The 17,502-nt window shown below is 34.4% G+C and overlaps 1 protein-coding gene across 1 annotated transcript; it reads right to left on the bottom strand.

Moving 5' to 3' along the window:
* Positions 1-906: 906 nt before the first annotated feature.
* mav (maverick) lies at positions 907-8,712 on the bottom strand. Its single transcript, XM_001811382.4, has 3 exons — positions 8,121-8,712; positions 7,795-7,897; positions 907-1,907 (listed from the first exon to the last, which is right to left on the bottom strand). Exons 1-3 carry the CDS (start codon positions 8,244-8,246, stop codon positions 1,147-1,149), a joined length of 990 nt encoding a protein of 329 aa, XP_001811434.1. The 5' UTR covers positions 8,247-8,712; the 3' UTR covers positions 907-1,146.
* Positions 8,713-17,502: the final 8,790 nt, after the last annotated feature.

Consider the following 17,502-nt stretch of genomic DNA (forward strand, 5'->3'; position numbering starts at 1 on the left):
CAATATTTTTCAGCTTTTTAGTTTCTTAATTTCCTAAATTTTTTAGGTCTTCTTGGTTTCATTATCTTATAATTTTAGATTTCCAATTTCTTAATGTTTTTACTTTATAATGCTATAGTTTTTCAATTTCTCACGAAAGCAGAGCTTTATTTTAGTTAAACTACCTTAACAAACGACTTACTTTCTCAGTTTGAGATTTTAACAAATAACATAACAAAATTGAAAACAAAGTGTTGAAATGAAGAAATGTTTTATCAAGATAAATGAGAGACAATACAACGGGAAATAACCAGAAGATTGTCAGACAGCATTTTTGTTGGTTGAAACTTTAATGAAAACTGTGGAATGGAAAGAAATTACAACAGAATTTTTTTTTAATAATTTTAAGTATTTTGGAAAGTTTGTTGTAAATGATTGTCGCAATCATTAAATTTTCAAGTAAGACCAATGGTTTCTACAAAAATCTATTACAAAAAAAGTTTATGTGATACATAATTTTCGTTATTATTTTTTGATTCAGAAATTTATAATAATCATAATTACGGATAGAAGGGAAAAATTATTTTTTTGCAGACCAGTGTTATCAGTGGCGGCTTGTTGGTTTAAAATTTCCAAAGCAAAATGATGCCGTAGTAGAAGACTATTTTTTGCAAAAATTAAAAACAAGGTTAAAGCGAAGAGAATTAATTTTTGTGTTTTTTGGTTCTGAGTTTCTGCCCTTGTATGCGAAAAATTTAGTAAACAAAATAAAAATATAGTTTTCTCTTGATTCACCTGGCTCGTCGCCATTGCAAAATGTTACACTATTTATAGCTTTTCTTATCAGAATTACAACACAACAAATCGAAAGTAGTGATAAAGGCAATTCGATTCGTGTCAAGGGAAGGGTGAAATAAAACTAAAGTGTGCAAAACTGGTAAACGTCATCACTCATCAGTACATCAATACATTAACATTAAATTAAATATAAAAAGATGAGTTAAAATAATACTTTTAGGCTACTTTAGATGAGAAATTATAAATAACTGAGAGATGATCGATAAATAGAATACAATTAATATCACAGTAACTTAAGAGTTGATAATTGATGCAGAAATGCTAAATTGACCCGTAAATTTTTCCTAAATGTCTTTGGCATTGTCTGTACTAGGAACACGCGCATTCTACCACTTGCATATTATCCCATTTCTCCACGATAAGTTTCGTGGTGTCGCTGGGGTTAACCCTCAGTATTTCGAGGGGCTCCAGCTTCGAGGGGGCGCAGCAGGCCTTGGGGACCGCCCTGCGGTTCCTCTTCCCTGTCTTCCACTCCATCTGGTGCAGGAGACTCTGTATCCGGGAGTGGTTGGTTGCGTAGTTGAAGTTAGGGGGGCACTGTCCCTGGCAGAACCCCGCGTCATAGGACTTGGGCTGCACAATGGACCCCATTTCGATGAACCGCAGCTTGGAGAAGGTCACTTCCATGTCGTGCCGGCAGCAGACCCTCCGGGCCCCCTTCCGCAGCTTCCTGCAGTCCGTCCGACGCAGGGACTGGTAAGGGGATGCGCGTTTTGAGCGTCTGTGTTCGGGGTGCACTAAAGCACTAACAGCGGCTTGCAGCGGCTTCAAGTAGTTATTTCTACACTCGGGGCAAACTAACTCTAAACCTAGGTTCCTCTCGCCGTTCAGCCAAGATTGCACTGCACTTGTCACTTCGAATTCGCACCATTTTGGCAGAGTTGGCGACAGGTGGATCAGTTTTTCTTCGATAACGCGACGACGTCGCGCACTCAGAATTTGAGTCACTTGGACGCGGAGGGACGTTTGGTTGCCCGTTGCGGGGGCAAGGACGTGGAGTTGGGCGCCTTCCACCTCCACACGCTGGGGGCGCATGGGAAACTTCAGACGCGGCCACCAGTCCCTCTTCACTAGAAAAAACGAAAAATTCATTATTTAATCATTTTAGGTATTCTTCTCGAAAACTGTTAGTCACAGAACAATGATCTTTTTTGCTTTTTTGACAAAGATAGATAAATAAAAGAGCTTTCCAACGATAGTAAACTTAATGGGTTATTATTACGTCTACTAGTTCCGGAGTTATTGTCCGATAAATGTTCCGAAAACCGACCAAAATCTCGCCAAAAATTAGAAAAATCAAACAACAAAAAATCGAAGCGGTTGCCTTTTTTGAAGTGCGAATGTGAAAAAATGCTTTACAAACAAGTTAGGTACAATATTTTTTGTAAGCTCTCTAAACGTTATAAGTACAAAAATTTTTTTTTTTAAATTTGTAATTTTTAATTTTGTAGAACTCTGGTAATAATGCGTAAAACGAACCGTAGAAATCGCTGGAACAAACAGTTATGCTTTATGACTTCTAGTTTTCGAGTTATAACAAACCGTTTTCTCTATGGATTTAGTTTTCGAGATATAAATTTTTCAGTAAAAAAAATTAAAAAGTCTTTGTAGTCGGAACCGTTGCACGGAGCTGCTCCGGGTTTTCACAAGATAGATAATGTCAACCACATTATGATACTTTTTTGATTTTTGCTTTTATAGTGTCCAAGAAAAACACCAAAAATATGTTGAAATTTTGTTTTTTTGACATTTCAAGCATCGATTTCGACGAAACTATTGGTGTTATCAAAAAATGTCAAGTTCTATTTGAACCGGTTTAAAAAGCTCTACGAGACGGTAAACCCTGATTACGGCGAAACTAAATGAACTAGAAAAAACGTCTTATTTTTTTGTAAACGGCACTTCAAAAAGATAGGATGGGTTTTAATCGGTTTTGAGAGTGGAACTATTTTGATGTAATAAGCCTACGTAGGATGATCCGGGGAATTGATTGGCGTCAAATAAATAGCCAGATTCTCAATAGTTTTAAAGTATTTTTTTTATTTTACTTATTTTGGCTTTGTTTGCAATCTTCTCTAAAACTATTAATGAACAATGATTTTTCCAACGATAATAAACTTAAGAGTTACGTTTAATATAATTCCAGAGCTATTACCCAATAAATGTTCCGGGAACTAAAAATCAAGCGATATCTTGACAAACATTAGAACAACCAAACTTAAAAAAATCGAAGCAATTAACTTTTTTGCTCTTTTAAAAACTCGAGAGGGTTCTAAAGGCATAGAAGAGTCCATAAAACTTTGTTAAAGCAACAAATTTTAAAAATTATTATTATTATTATTATTATTATTATTATTATTATTATTATTATTATTATTTTTAATTTGACACAAAAACTTTCAAAATTTAAAATTTTGTGGAACCTCATACGCAACATGAACCGTAGAATCCGCTGGAACAATCGCTATTTTGCTCTACAGATTTTAGTTTTCGAGTTATGAATTTTTTTAATAAAAAACAATTAAAATGCCTTTTGAAACCGTTTAAGGTTTCAAGTTCCGAATTGTGTTATTAAAAAATCAAAACCAAAAATTTAACGTTCTTTACAGTTTTAAGGATCCTAGAGACATATAACTACTGTTTCTATGAAAATATATAGGTGTTTCAATTCGCAAAAACCATACTTATTAAAAAATAGAAACATTGTCATTTTGGGGAATTTTTGCCCAATATTGTTGATAATTTGTACTTTTTCTCTTGTATCAATCGTGATTCACAAGACGTGGGCTCTGCGTTTATTTATTTTCGGTCTACTTTAAGAATCATTCTGTGGGTTCCTATTTAAATCGTACTTTATATGGGAATATTCGTGGAAAGTTTTAAAAATAGCACATTTTGGAGCCCCGGAACATATCATCTATAACAGATCTTGAACTCATTGGCATCAAATCAAAAACTGAGTTTTCTTATGTATAAACACACGTGGCCGTTGCCCTTAAAACCACGTCGCTGTCCACTCGTATTTCTTCCGAAGACAAGTTCATTTAACGACGATAATTAGCAGAAACTGGTTCATAATTCGAAAATACGAAAAATCGCGCATTTTTTCGCAATGAATCATCAAAATATTTGGCGCGCGATCATTTCCTTAGAAAATATTTATCAGTTAGCTCAATTAATTCGCGATTTTATTGACCAGAGGATTGGAAAAGTCAAAATGCAACTCACGACAAGTAACGACGGATTTGCAGATGCAGGACGGCCAACATAAAGGAGGCGGAAGTGCAGTCATTTTTAATGGGTTTAAGCTAAATTTAGCCAGCTTTAATTACCTTAGATTTTTTCAGGGTTGGTACACCTGTCGGAGCTTTCACTCGCTTTTTTGGCTGAATTCAATTAACCGGCAAAATGTCGCCGATTTCTTTTTTTCAAATAATTGTTCGCCTCATTAGCCTGAAGGACACCAATTAAATTTAATAAAGTGTTTTGGTCATTTCGGTTCGAAAACTTCTTCGCCAGATTTATTCAAGAGTTATTTTTGATTTTTCGATTTATTTATAGAGGAACCGCCAACGTAATACTCGTGACGCGACAAACTACCAACATTTGTATATTTTTAGTGTCTTTATAAACGTGTAGGTACATAAATCGCATTTGTAGTAAATAAAAAGGCGATAAATCGAATAACATTAACTCGAATTTAGCTGAATTATGCAACACGCACTCGACACAAGTCTTGACATTCCTATGCCCAATGATTTTATTTTCATAAGAATGCCAGCACTTCGACCCGATTTTGTGTGCTTTGTACACCTGCTCGTTTACTAAATCAATTGTAGGGTGGCTGCGACTATAAAAGAATTTTAGTGGGGGCCACAACTTCATCTTGAATCGCAATTTCATAAATATTTCAGCAATGACTCGTAATTCCATTAAGGATTTAAGGAGTGTTTTTATAACTCGGCGCATTTGTAAACTTACTTTTCCAGCTAATTTCGAACGCTACACCTGCCTGGGAAATTCGATCGGTGCACCCAATTAGCATTTAACAAACCAATAAATTTTTATGGCCGTGTTTACATTGTTATTACGGGGCAAAAATGCTAATGCTCTTCTGGTACACCCTGTATGCGTGATCTTGTAAACAGTATAAAATTTCCGAAGGTGTCAGGTATTAGCGTTTCGTTCGCGAAATTTGTAAAAGTGAGCTAATTAACAGCGAAATTATTGGCATAAATAGTTGGCTGATTGGTCGAATAAATCAAATATTGACCTCGATCATTCCGAAAATATGAACACCCGGTATGGCGGCCGCTCTCAGGTAAATTTTTATCTTCTCCAAAACCAGACTAATTACTCCGAATTCTTGAGATAAAATTTAAACGGTGAAAAACAAACAAAAGCCCGTGCCAGTCTGCAGTTTAATCGAAAATTTTCAAAATAACCGTTTCTTCCTGTTTAATAATTTCAGTTAAAATCGTTCAACCTTCAGTTTGCTCCGGACTTCAGTAATTCCATGTTTCTACACAGTTGATTCATAGAATGATGGCTGGAGGGAAGGGCAAAAATGATGGCGATGTGAAAAACTCAAATTCTTGCATCATCTTGATCTGACATGTGAAATAATTAAGGTGTGCTTTTTCGAGCTTCAATTCTGATGATGTCATTAATTCCCGTTGCAGCCGTCATTAGAATATAATGACGGTGCAAGTCACAAACAGAGGCGGCGCATTCAGACGGAATTTCTAAAATTTCACAAAACAAAAACTTTTACCAAACTGTCTTCTAAGCCCACAAAAATGAAAAAACGATCTTTAAAAGCACAAATAACCCCATTAAATTGTTCCGAGGTTATCTAAATTACTCTTTCGTGACAAAAACTTAAAAAAGCCTTTTTTTACATAAAAAAAATATTCATAATCGCAGTTCTGTACCCTTTCATAGGCAACTACAAACGCAACAAAAGTTGGATTGTGTGAACAGTGGAAAAAATTTCATCATATTATGCCAGAAAGTACAAAATTTTCGAAAAATAAAACTCCTGTGCTTGTTTAAAACAACTTATTAATGTTTGTTTTAAATAAAGTTTATTTTTTAACCGTGAAAGCAAAAAGGGTTTTTTAGCAAGTATAGTGTACAAATAATATTTTATTACGTATTCTGTGTTAGCTTATTTTTCGAAATATTTATTAATAATTTTTTTATTCTTCAGTTGTTTAGTGTACTTGTTAGTTTTTAACAACTTTCATCAGTTGGTTAGTTTGTGTAAAAATCATATTAAATTAAAAATATTTAAAAGTCTAAAATTAGGTACAGCAAATTCCCACGGTATTAGAAAGTGATAAAAATTCTCTAAAAATCTAAAAAATCCAAAAATACTGGGTAAGACCAAATTCTGACTGGTGGTAAACGTATGTTTCTTTAATCTTCTTGTATTTCAGTTTTTAAATTTTTTTAGCTTTACAGTCTTTTAGTACGAGTATATTGGTTTCTTATCAAGAATATATGCGTTTCAATTATTGTGTTTCTTTTTTCCAGTTGTGTAGTAAACTTTTTTAAAAAGTACTATAGTGGGTAGGTGTCGAAAAAAATTCAGTGACAAACTAAGACGTACAGTAAATTTATTTTCTAGGTTGAGATGAATTCTTACAGAAAAACGGACGAATTTTACACCAGCAATTTCAATTTCAGAACAATATTTAGGTTTAATAACGGTTAGTGAACTTCTTAATGACTTTTATTTGTGCAACAGAAAATTTTAAGTTTTCTACAAAACATTTCGTTTTGTTTGTTTTTCTAATAGAATTATTGCAACAAAACTATATTTTTAGTATTTTGCTACAGGAATTATTAATTAATAACTAATTTATTATTATTTTCGGTCTCTAATCATAGGTACAAATTGATGACATGGTGATTTAAATCACACTGTATATAACCTGGTAAAACCAGAATAATTTTGGGGATTTTTTTAATTACTGCTATTTTTGTTGAATTCTTTTGGAATGTTTCAAGTTAATAGCCCTTCGTTAAAAACTAAAAAACGCTTTTCTCCTTTTAAGTATTGTACCTACTTAATAACTATCATGGTCAGTGCGTGGTGTAACAAAACAAATTATTTTTTTTTTAAATCTGAACATTCATTCGAAAATATGTAAGTAGTCAAAAAAATGTTTGTTTTTTTTTCAATAAAAACGCTCGAAATCAATGAAATAGCTGATCTCGTGAGAACGAGGCAATTAGGCAACACCACAGTTAAGATAAAATGGCAATATTTTGACTGCTTAAATTACTTGAATTTAATTGGGTGGAGCCATCTCAAAAGCTATCCCTTTCGATCTACAGAACCAATAAAAAGGCAGAGATAACGCAAAGACAAACAATTTCAAACCGAGGCCATTGGTTGATTGTCACAACTCCGATTCGAAGATGGTTTCGAAACAAACTACGATGTTTTGGGCAAAAAAAATTGCTACGTTTACTTGAATTTTCAGTTTCAGTTTTTTAATATTAACTAATTAGTATTTAATTTAAATTTTAAGGAATTGAAGGAAAATTCTAAAAAAATTCACACGCAAAAAGAATAAAAATCTAAAGTATTTATATACTATAGCTACATAGGGCGAACGCTGAATTGTGTGTTTTTGATCAAATTTTTGGGTTTTAACATTTTGGTTCACAAAATCTACTCAAATCATTAATGAAAAGGGTGTGAAAATAACAATTTTGTAGCTGTTGTACTCTTAACTGTCACGCCAAGTTGTACATAACAAATAATAAAAATCGCATTTTATTTCGAGTAATTGTCATTTTTTAATTATTTTTTATGATAAAGCGCGTAGTAAAATGATTTACTGTCCAGAATGTGGTTGTGTGTTTACGATGAGTTTAAGAGTGAAGACAATTGGCAGTAATGGGTACATTGTAAGCGAATAGTTTTTGAACTTTTCGACTTACCGGGGTAGAATGTGAGCAGGTCGGGAATGGCGAAATGGTGTTGTTGTCTCGTATCGAGATAGAGAGTCATCATCTTGGTGTATTCGTCGTGGCTGATGTTGATCTGCGAAAAAGCAACAAGTGGTTGAGTTCCCCGAGTAAGATCCTCGTATCAAAACAATAAGTTTGTGTGACGTTGTGCAGATTGAGTGTTGCTCCCGTTTCTATTTTAAGCTTTGCTAGGCCAATTTTGGCGGGAGACTCAATCCTTGTGGAAAATCTGAGTTCCGGTCGGCTGGTCCGGGATTCCCCGGACCCGGAACCGCGGGACCTTGTGCGAGACGTACCTTGGCGACGTCCGGAGCCGCGCTAAGGCCCAGGTCGCGGAAGAGGCTGAGGCCCCGCTCGGCGGAGCGCACCTGCACCAGGTAGAAGAACGTCCACGCCGCTGCCGCCGCCCAGTTGACGCCCATAGCCGGGGGCTAAGCCGGCATCAGTAGCGCACTCACTTCACTATGCACCTGCTGCACATGCACTTGGCACTTGCATTGCCGCGGACTCGACGACGACGACACCGCCAGCACCCGTCAGCTACGCTACGTTCTAGCTGTCGAACTAAACTCACGCGCTTCTCGCCACTCACACTTTTATATCACGACTCGCGGAGGGGGCACAACACCCTTAAACTGCCGGAAACACGCCGCTTTTCCGAGGAATCCAACACTCAACACCACCCCGACACAGACCGATCGACCCCAAAAACGCTCATTTGGACACTGCTGGACCAACATCCCACAAAACAACCTTTCTGGCTTTGGTCTTTCATTAAATTATATTTGCAATAAACTGGCGGGTTTCCCAAACCTCGTTTCTACGTTTTTTGCAAATCGGACAAATTAACGAAGAAATGCCCCCATAACTTCGCAAATTGATATAACTGTGAACTGGTGCCATAACTAATTTCACCCGCCAAAAGTATTTCCATTATTTTGTTTTTTGTATTTGAAATTTTTAGTTTTACGTGTCTCTGTAATGTGATATTGTAGCATGTTAGTGAAACGGAAGGTAATGTTGCGACGTTTGCGTACAATATTTTATATTTAACTTACTTTTTTTCAAGTTATCTCTATATTTCAACAATAATTTACTTTTTATTTTTCTCTCCTCAACGGACAATTAAAGGTTCCTTATCGGTGTCCCTTGTTGAGAGGTTTTACTGTACTTAAAGTTTGAACTTTCTTCTTTAAAGTGGTCAAAATGCTACGTTTCTATGGTTATTAGAATTTATGTAATATTTTTGTTAAATGCGTGTTTTCGTCAAAAAATCAAATTATTTCAATAATAACAATTAACCTCAATGTTAAATGCTACATCCAAAAATGCATTATGTACCCTATGTACTACATACATGGTGTTCCATTAAAAAAAAAACATAAGTTTGTATTGTAGTTAATTTTGAAAACAACCTGTATAAATATAAATAATTTGATGATGCAGGCTTTTGGAAAAAAAATAACTCTAAAAGTTTTTGAATTTTTCTAGAATTTTTTTATAATACATATTAATTAATACTAAGTGGCAGAAAATAGCCATTTAATATAGTAATTTATTAATGAAGGCTATCAATAATCAATACTGTTTAAAGCACGAACGAGCGATAGTGAGATTATTCAAATGTAATGTGCAGCCATAGAAGTGTTACCTCAAGGGACACTTGCTAGCTTGAAAGAGGTAGATGATCAATTGCAAAGCGTTTTTTAAGACTTATTAATTAAATGTTTAAGCTTCAAAATCACGAAAATAATGAATTGATAAAAAACTGTGCATTAACATTAACATTAACATTATTTTGACAAAAATATTCATTAATAGTGACATTAACCAAAGCTCAACAAGAAAAACAAAAATATTTCTAATGACATTCTGAGTTAAAAGAGGTCTATCATATGTTGTTTTGTGCAAAAATTACGTAAAAAAATTGTTGTTAATTGTAATAAAATGTGAAAATTGCTATTAATTTGAGTTTTGGGAAATAAGAAGTGGCACCTAATTTTAACTGAACGCTAAGAATTTACTAATTACTAATTATAATTAAGTAACTTAAGAAAAGTTAAATTAAACGCGTATTAATATTTGATTACAATTAATAACCTTTTTTAAGCTAGTGCCAATTTTTTTACTTAATTTTTGGACAAAACAACATTGAACATTGTTGAGAATGTCATTATAAGTAATAAAAAAAATACGGGCCCAATATTAATTAGTTTATTGTGACTAGAAGGAAACGGAGAAAAATTCTAAAAAAATCATATGTTAGCAAATTTAGTTTTTGTGTGATATACTATTTTTTTTGTTTCTGCTTGTTTTAAGGTCATTCACTTTTTAAACCTAGTTTCAACTGCTATTTTCAAGATTCTTTTAGTTTTTTGTTTCGTTTTTTTTTTGTAATTTCGTCTAGCCTTAAGTTAATAACTTGTTGCTGACATATTTTGTCGTTTTTAAGTGTGCTTCACAGTGACTGTTCAGGAATTGTGCTGATTTTACTGTCCGATAGTTGTTTGGTTTCTGCAAAATTAGGCTAATTTTGCGTACGATTCGCTAAAAAATGAGCTTATGCCAAAATATTTTGGGAAAACAAGAAAATATATTAAGGCTTCAACTCGTTATTTCATAATTTTCTATAGTTGAAAGTTTTTATAACTTGAATCTTCTGCAAAATTAAGATAAGATTAAGATTTCTTACAATCAGAAAACAATTACGGATGATCTTAAGCTATTTTGAAAAAACAAAAAATTTATTAAGTCTATAACTATTAAGTTGAGTATCAGCTTACCATTGTTTTATAACCAATGGCTCTTTTTGTTTCTTGCAAAAATAACAAATATTGCTACACGAATTTAAAAAAATCAAGCAATTTTTTTATTAAGGTTCTAAGAAATATAGTTGACGGTTTAGTATTTTTACAGACAAAGAACGTAATGATAAGGTTTGTTTTCTGCAAAATATTTTGAAAAAAAAATAATTAGTGACCTTTACTATTATTTAATGGTTTGCAATTTTTTTTAACTTAAAAGCTCTTTTAATAATAAGTTTTGTTTCTGTAAAGTTCAAAATACTGTTACACATGACTTAAATGGTCTCAAAGAAAATAAAGTTCTATATGAAGGCCTTAAGAAATGGTTGTCTGTTCATTATTTTTTTACGTTATAGCTCATCGTGATAAACTTTGTTGTCTTTAAAAATCAGGAAAATTATACGTATGATTTGTCAAAATATTTTGAGGTAACAAAAAAATATTACGGTCCTGAGAAGTAATTGTCGGTTACCTATTTACTTTTCAAACAGTCATCTTATTTAGATAATTTTCTATTTTCACGTCCTTATTTACGTGTAATATTTTGTAAACTTCTTTTTTTATTCAGCTAGTTTTATGTACATAGTATTTGTTTTGTGTACTTATGTCTACATTTTTAAGAATGTCGCTATTATTGTTATGTATTCGCACAATAAGAAATAAAAGTTCCTTTTTTTTACTAAGTATTAGATGTAGTATTATAGTATCTTAGGTATAGTTTCAAAGCTGCAACTTCCTATTTTAAGTTCTTTATTTATTATTTCATATACAGAAAAATTGTTTTAATTTTATTTTTATTGTTTTTGTTTTGCTTAAAATGTGTTAAAGCTTCGAAGGGCTGTAGCCCCTGGCTGTAAGTTGTCGCTCCCCTGCAAAATCGCGTGTCAAAAATGTATTGAGAAGGGGTTGTTGTCCAGATTCCGTCATTGTGATTCTGTTTGCCCACAATCAATATCTTAGTAGGTTCATTTCCGAGAACAAGAGGTCTGACTAAGTCGTTTAATGTTGGCTGTCACCTGACAGGGGTGCGAAGTGAACTACCCCTTTTCTCTGGAAACGAACTACAATTCACACTTTCCAGAAACAAACCACTAATCATTAATAATAACGCTATTTTCCTATTCACCACCCACAAAACGTCGCTTTTCACCGAACCAGTTTGTGACTTTTATCTATGAATATTTTAAACGTTAGGGCTACGAGAAGCGTTTAATTAAATTTTATTTTAATCGATTTGTTTTTGCCACCTACATGTGGACTAAATTTACCACTTGAGACTAATTTTAAATAACTGACCTCTACAAAGGTATCGCAATTGTGCGACACTTGACCGGTTATTAATTCAATTCAAAATCGAAAATCCGGCCCACAATATTTATAGATCCTTCCAATACGAAGAATTTAAAGGTTAGCGCGGTGTGTAAACGGGGGGTTCCATATCAATTAATTTACTAATCTATTTGTAGAAGATGAATCATGTGTTTGACTCCAAAGATCGTTCTTTGAACCAACGAATCGATTTAATTCCACTCGAAACACCCTGTGTACGAATTCCTTCGATTGGAGTCATCAAATCGTGAAAATCTTATACGTCTTAAACTAACTGGGTTTAACTGAACGATATCCAGATATATTTACGGAAAAACTATTAGGGTCGGTTTATTTATGGCGAGCGCATGATTTAAACGATGTTGAAATTTTTCGAAATTCGTTTCAAGTGCACTGAAATGCAATACGTTGAGCTTGATTGACACCTCATTAGCATATATTTATCCATTTTACAAGATGATTTACGACACCACGAGCTACGATTTCAGTGAATCACTGATTTGTTCGACCGGGGAACAAAAAACTGCTTAAAGCGGTGACAAAGGTGCGAAACGGAAAATTAATTAATTGGCCAAAATATTTATTGGCGTGATTCATATCGTAGTATACAGAGTGTTCACGCGCTTCCGCCAGCGGAAGCGTTTGAAATATCGAAAATTCTTGAACCGTCCTGACATCTGCGTTCTGTTGAATGATTTCCAAGCGATATTAAGCAAGGTCAGTCTGATTGCTAAATAGTAGAGTATAGTATAACATGATTGTTGCAAATTGGTTGCGGAAACAGTGCGGGAAAAGTGATTTTATTGGATTTTTCATTGTCGTCATCGCCACAGATCAATAGGAAAGAAAAAATAAATCGATCTGATCCGACAACGAACGGTTGATTCGGAATTATATCACGCGTAAAATGCGATCACGGATCTAAAACGACAAGTAACAATTTGTTTGGCTCTTCATAGCGATTTGTTTCAATGATAATTACTTTCACTTCCACCGGATTGCGGAAGTGGAGGAAAAATGACAAAACCATTTACACACAATCGATAAATCGGTTCCCCACCTAATCATTTTCCAATAGCTTTTCCGAACAGTTAATTAATCTGTATCGATCTGCGCCAGATCTTGGAGTTCTTAGCCCGTGTCTTCATCTTTATAAATAAATATTACCTGATTGCATCACCAATAAGAAAGAATATAATTAAAAATAATTGGCTTATATTGCAAATGTGTAGCAGAGATTTGGGCCGCATTTCTCTAATTGCATAACAGTTTATAAAAGGCATGCGTCATTTTATAGGTCACTGTTCACCTGTCCAATTGGGGCGATCGTTCGCTAGATTACAAACATTTCCACTTTATCCCTTGCGGGATTCAGGCTAAATTGATAATTTTTCCCCAGAACTGGGCGATTAATACTTCCAGGTAGCGAAGTGTAAGAAGCGGTAATTTATGTCGACAATCGCTCCAGTTCCCTGGAATTCAGGCGCTCCCATCAAAATTTGCTTTTATTGAGCCTAATTGCAATTATTCCACTTTTGCAAAATTCATGACTAAATACATTTTTCCCAAACTTTGCTTCTAGGTATAATTACTTATATGACTAAGTTTCGGCACGAAAACGGGCGTGGAAAGCTCCTCAAGCGCACTTTTGGCAAACTTTGTACCCTAACTAAAAAATTTTATTCGAGAGGTTGAAGGTTTTCTTCGCGTTTTTTGCAAATAACACGCTTTCTACTGTGCCATTTTAGAGCTAAATCCTGATATAAGAGATAAATATGATAATTTCCAGCGTGGAAAATCCTGATGTTTTGCAATATGTGAAATCTAAACAATAACAGCTAAATGTCACATTTTTAAAAACCACGCTCTGGCAATTTATGGCGACCAGTGACTAACAAAATCAAACTGGATGAAAAATTTTCTTATTATAATTAACAATAAAAACCAATAAAACAATAAAAAAAAGTATCAGTTAATAGTAACAATTGGGAACGTATTGCAATATATATTTTTCTTTAGCGATTTTTTGTTAGATTTTGTTTGTTCTTGTTATAATAAAATCATTTGTGTTATAACTAGGTCAGAGACCCAGCGCTGAAAATTTAAACTAAAATTTTTCTCATTTGTACTTTTTTATTATATTTTGATTTGATGTGATAAATATCTTGGTTTTTTACATAAAAAAATCAATTTTAAAAAGTTATTAGATTTGGTTTATTTTTGGGCAAATCATTCGTAAAATTTTCCTGATTTTCGTAAAAACAAAGCTTATTAAAAAGTTTTTGAATGAAAGAAACAGTATATCTCAATTTCTTCTTAGGGCTTTAATATTTTTATTAATTTTTGTTTTTTGTTTTTTCAAATTACCTTCTCAACACAAAGCTTTCAAAAGCCTTACAACTGTAAAAAAACTAAAATTTTTCTCATTTGTACCTTTTGCAAAATGTGTTCTGGAGTCTAAAACCGTTTCGAGTGGGAACTGGTGGCATCACAGTTGAGTAATGTGCGATTGTGGTGGGAAAGTAATTCGGTGTATGTGTCTTCTATTTATTGCTTTAGTTGTTTGGCTCCAAAGTTCCCCAAAGTAAACAAATCGTCTTTATTTCGGCTTATTCTGTAAGCTTGCGTTGCGCTTAGGGCGCGTGATTCATTTCTTGAGGCGCGTTTTCATTCATAACAAGCCGGGAAAATACAACAGATCTTTTATTTTTAGTGATATTTCGATTTCTAACATGACGTCAAATGAAAGTATTCCGAATTATTTATTTTATTTTCAAACAGTTTGGGCGAGCTTTTGAAGGAGTTGATATATAGGGCGATGCAAACGAAAAACAAATTCTTTGACACGCCGGAAGATTCCGGCCAGATGCGCAACATAAAAAAAGATAAAATACAATCGCGTTGGGGTGGCAAATATTTACGAAAACTGGCGCCTGCCACCGAAATTCCTGTCGCATATCTTGGGAAAAAATCATTTTGACTATCGCCAAGTCAAACGGATTATTTACGAGCGAATAACTCCATGAATCACAAAGCCAGCTATTGCGAGTAGGTTGTGCCGAACTATTTTCAATAAATTCAAATTAACCCAATATTCGCCGGAATGCAAATCACCCGAGTTTACGACCAAAAAAACCTCCTCTATTAACAATACAACTCGACAACTTTATTAAGATACTTATAAATTAACGGGCCCCATATTTTTTAAATTAATTTCGCCGTGATTTAGAGCCGTCGCACGCTGTCATCGGTGTCTCCTAATTTGAATTCTTGTGGAGTCATTTAGCTTATGCCAACAATTATAATAAATCCGGAACCTTTCCCTGAACAGGTTTCAGATCCGGATCCAAGCCGCACGCCACTGGTGATTTCACTGCCAATCATGCAAATTGTTGTAAATTCGGTTAGGTCGCCCACTTGCATCAAAAATAAAAATAAATAGTTTTGCGTTTGCAAAAACAATTGGGAGCCCCAACCGCACATTCCGATATTTTGACTCTTCGGGATATTTCAGGACAATTTTCGTCAGCAACCCCATCAATAAAAAACCGAAGGAATTCATAAACAATCAGAGAAATGTATGACATCACACTCGATTGAAATAGAATATTCAATTGGTGACCTAGGTGTAGCCGGGTTAAGTCAATATTTGACGGGGGCATTTACGGCCGTTTTAATCATTATCAAAGCATATTTTAGTGCCTCTACGGGGGTTAGGCCGCCCCCTGCAGAGCCTTCGATTGGCTTTATTCGGGTGAAGCCCCCCGTGGCTCGACTTTAATTAAACGCAAAACTTACAATTATTGAAACAATTTGAGTGGGAAAATCTAAACACCTCGGTTTATTTTTGTTTAAAAAATCGCCAAAATTACGCTAAATTGCCAACTCTGACGCTAAGATTCGGTTTATCTGGAAATAAACAAACCGAGAGAATTTTCCAAACGCGATTGAACAACCCACTTTTTTACATTTTCTAATCACAGAAAGGTCACCAACCCCAATGTGACCGGGGCGCATCCACCAATAATTAGACTAATTCCCAGTGAAAGTAAATGTGGCGACTAATACCTTCTAAGAAATTTTGTCAATCGATTACGACCTAATTTCGCCGAACGCGTAAATATTCATGCATGAGGGGAATAAAACGTCTGAGATGGGTTCAGTGGATCTGTAAAATAACAATTGTGACATAAATCATGTCCGAGGGACGTAACTCAAATATTTTACTGCACCCATGCCGCAATTAGCCGAAACTAAATCCAAAGCTATAGCCGGTGGAAACAATTAAAGTAACATAATAGCAGTTTGTACCTTGTAAGTGACCTTAAGGAACCGATTCTGGGAATAATGTGGGAGAGGAGTGTAAATTCCAGCGACACATTAAAGGAAACGGAACGTTTTTGCTGAGAAAACAAGCATGAGTCTTTGAAAATTCGTTCGGTCAATAATTCGTTTATAAACAAAGCCTGGGGCCACGCACTAGATCAAGTTCCGCAATCTTTCAGTTTCTAAGTTTTTGTACAAAATTACAAGTCAGTTTGTATAATTATTCGCCGAACGGGTTTTTCCTAAATCCTAGACTTGTCGCTCGCGAGCCTTTGGTTTCGTTACCGGATTTAATAGCTAACTGCTCCCGGAATTACTGTTTCGATGGCCTAATAACCAAATTACCACGCCACTGACAAGGTGACGAACCAATCAAGGCCGCAATTTCTGGTACCGTTTGTTTTCTGCCAGAAATCGCGCTTTTGATCCATGTGACGCATTCCGCCCTGAGTGCAATTATCTCGTGAAAAGTTTCCATGTAATTTACAAACTACATGACTCACTCGAAACTAAATACTAAGTCGGAAAAGGGCGACGTAAAAAAGTTTGACGGTTTCTCTGAATTGTTACCATTATTCTATTATTCATGCGCTCAAATACACAATGAGATAATTTGCATCGCGCTTACTCCTATCTGTAATTCTATGCCACACCGGACCTAGCGTTATTTTATTATGAGAAATCCCATAAAACATAATTAAAGGTATCATCAACAACAATTGCGGATTTTACCATTGTTTGCACCGCGCTAATACGGTTTTTTTAGGTTTAGGGATTCCCTAACACACGCAAAACAATCGTAAATGGTAGTGATTCAAACGTGTATTCTGGGTTGCATACCCATTCACGTTTTACAATCTAAGCGTTCGAAAAAGGCTTAAATTTTCAGGAAATTTTGTAAAATAATTGATTATTTGATTAAATTACATTACTGCTTATACTAAACGTAAAACTAATAATTTTTAGCTAATTAGACAAAGTTTTGCTTTTTTTATGGAAATTTTATAAATAAATGCGTTATCGGGTAAATATACGAACTAAAAATTTATAACCCGGCGCCTCCGCCAATTTGGTGCAACATGATTTTTGAAAATTGTGATAGCTATAAATAGCCCCCAAGTTTTTAATTAAATTAATTCATGGTATAATAAATCGATGAATGACTACTTTTCCGTTTATTCCTATGACATAGCAATGATGTCACTGTAACGTCACAGTC

The sequence above is a fragment of the Tribolium castaneum genome, chromosome 10 (genome assembly GCF_031307605.1).
Source record: "Tribolium castaneum strain GA2 chromosome 10, icTriCast1.1, whole genome shotgun sequence".
NCBI lineage: Eukaryota > Metazoa > Arthropoda > Insecta > Coleoptera > Tenebrionidae > Tribolium > Tribolium castaneum.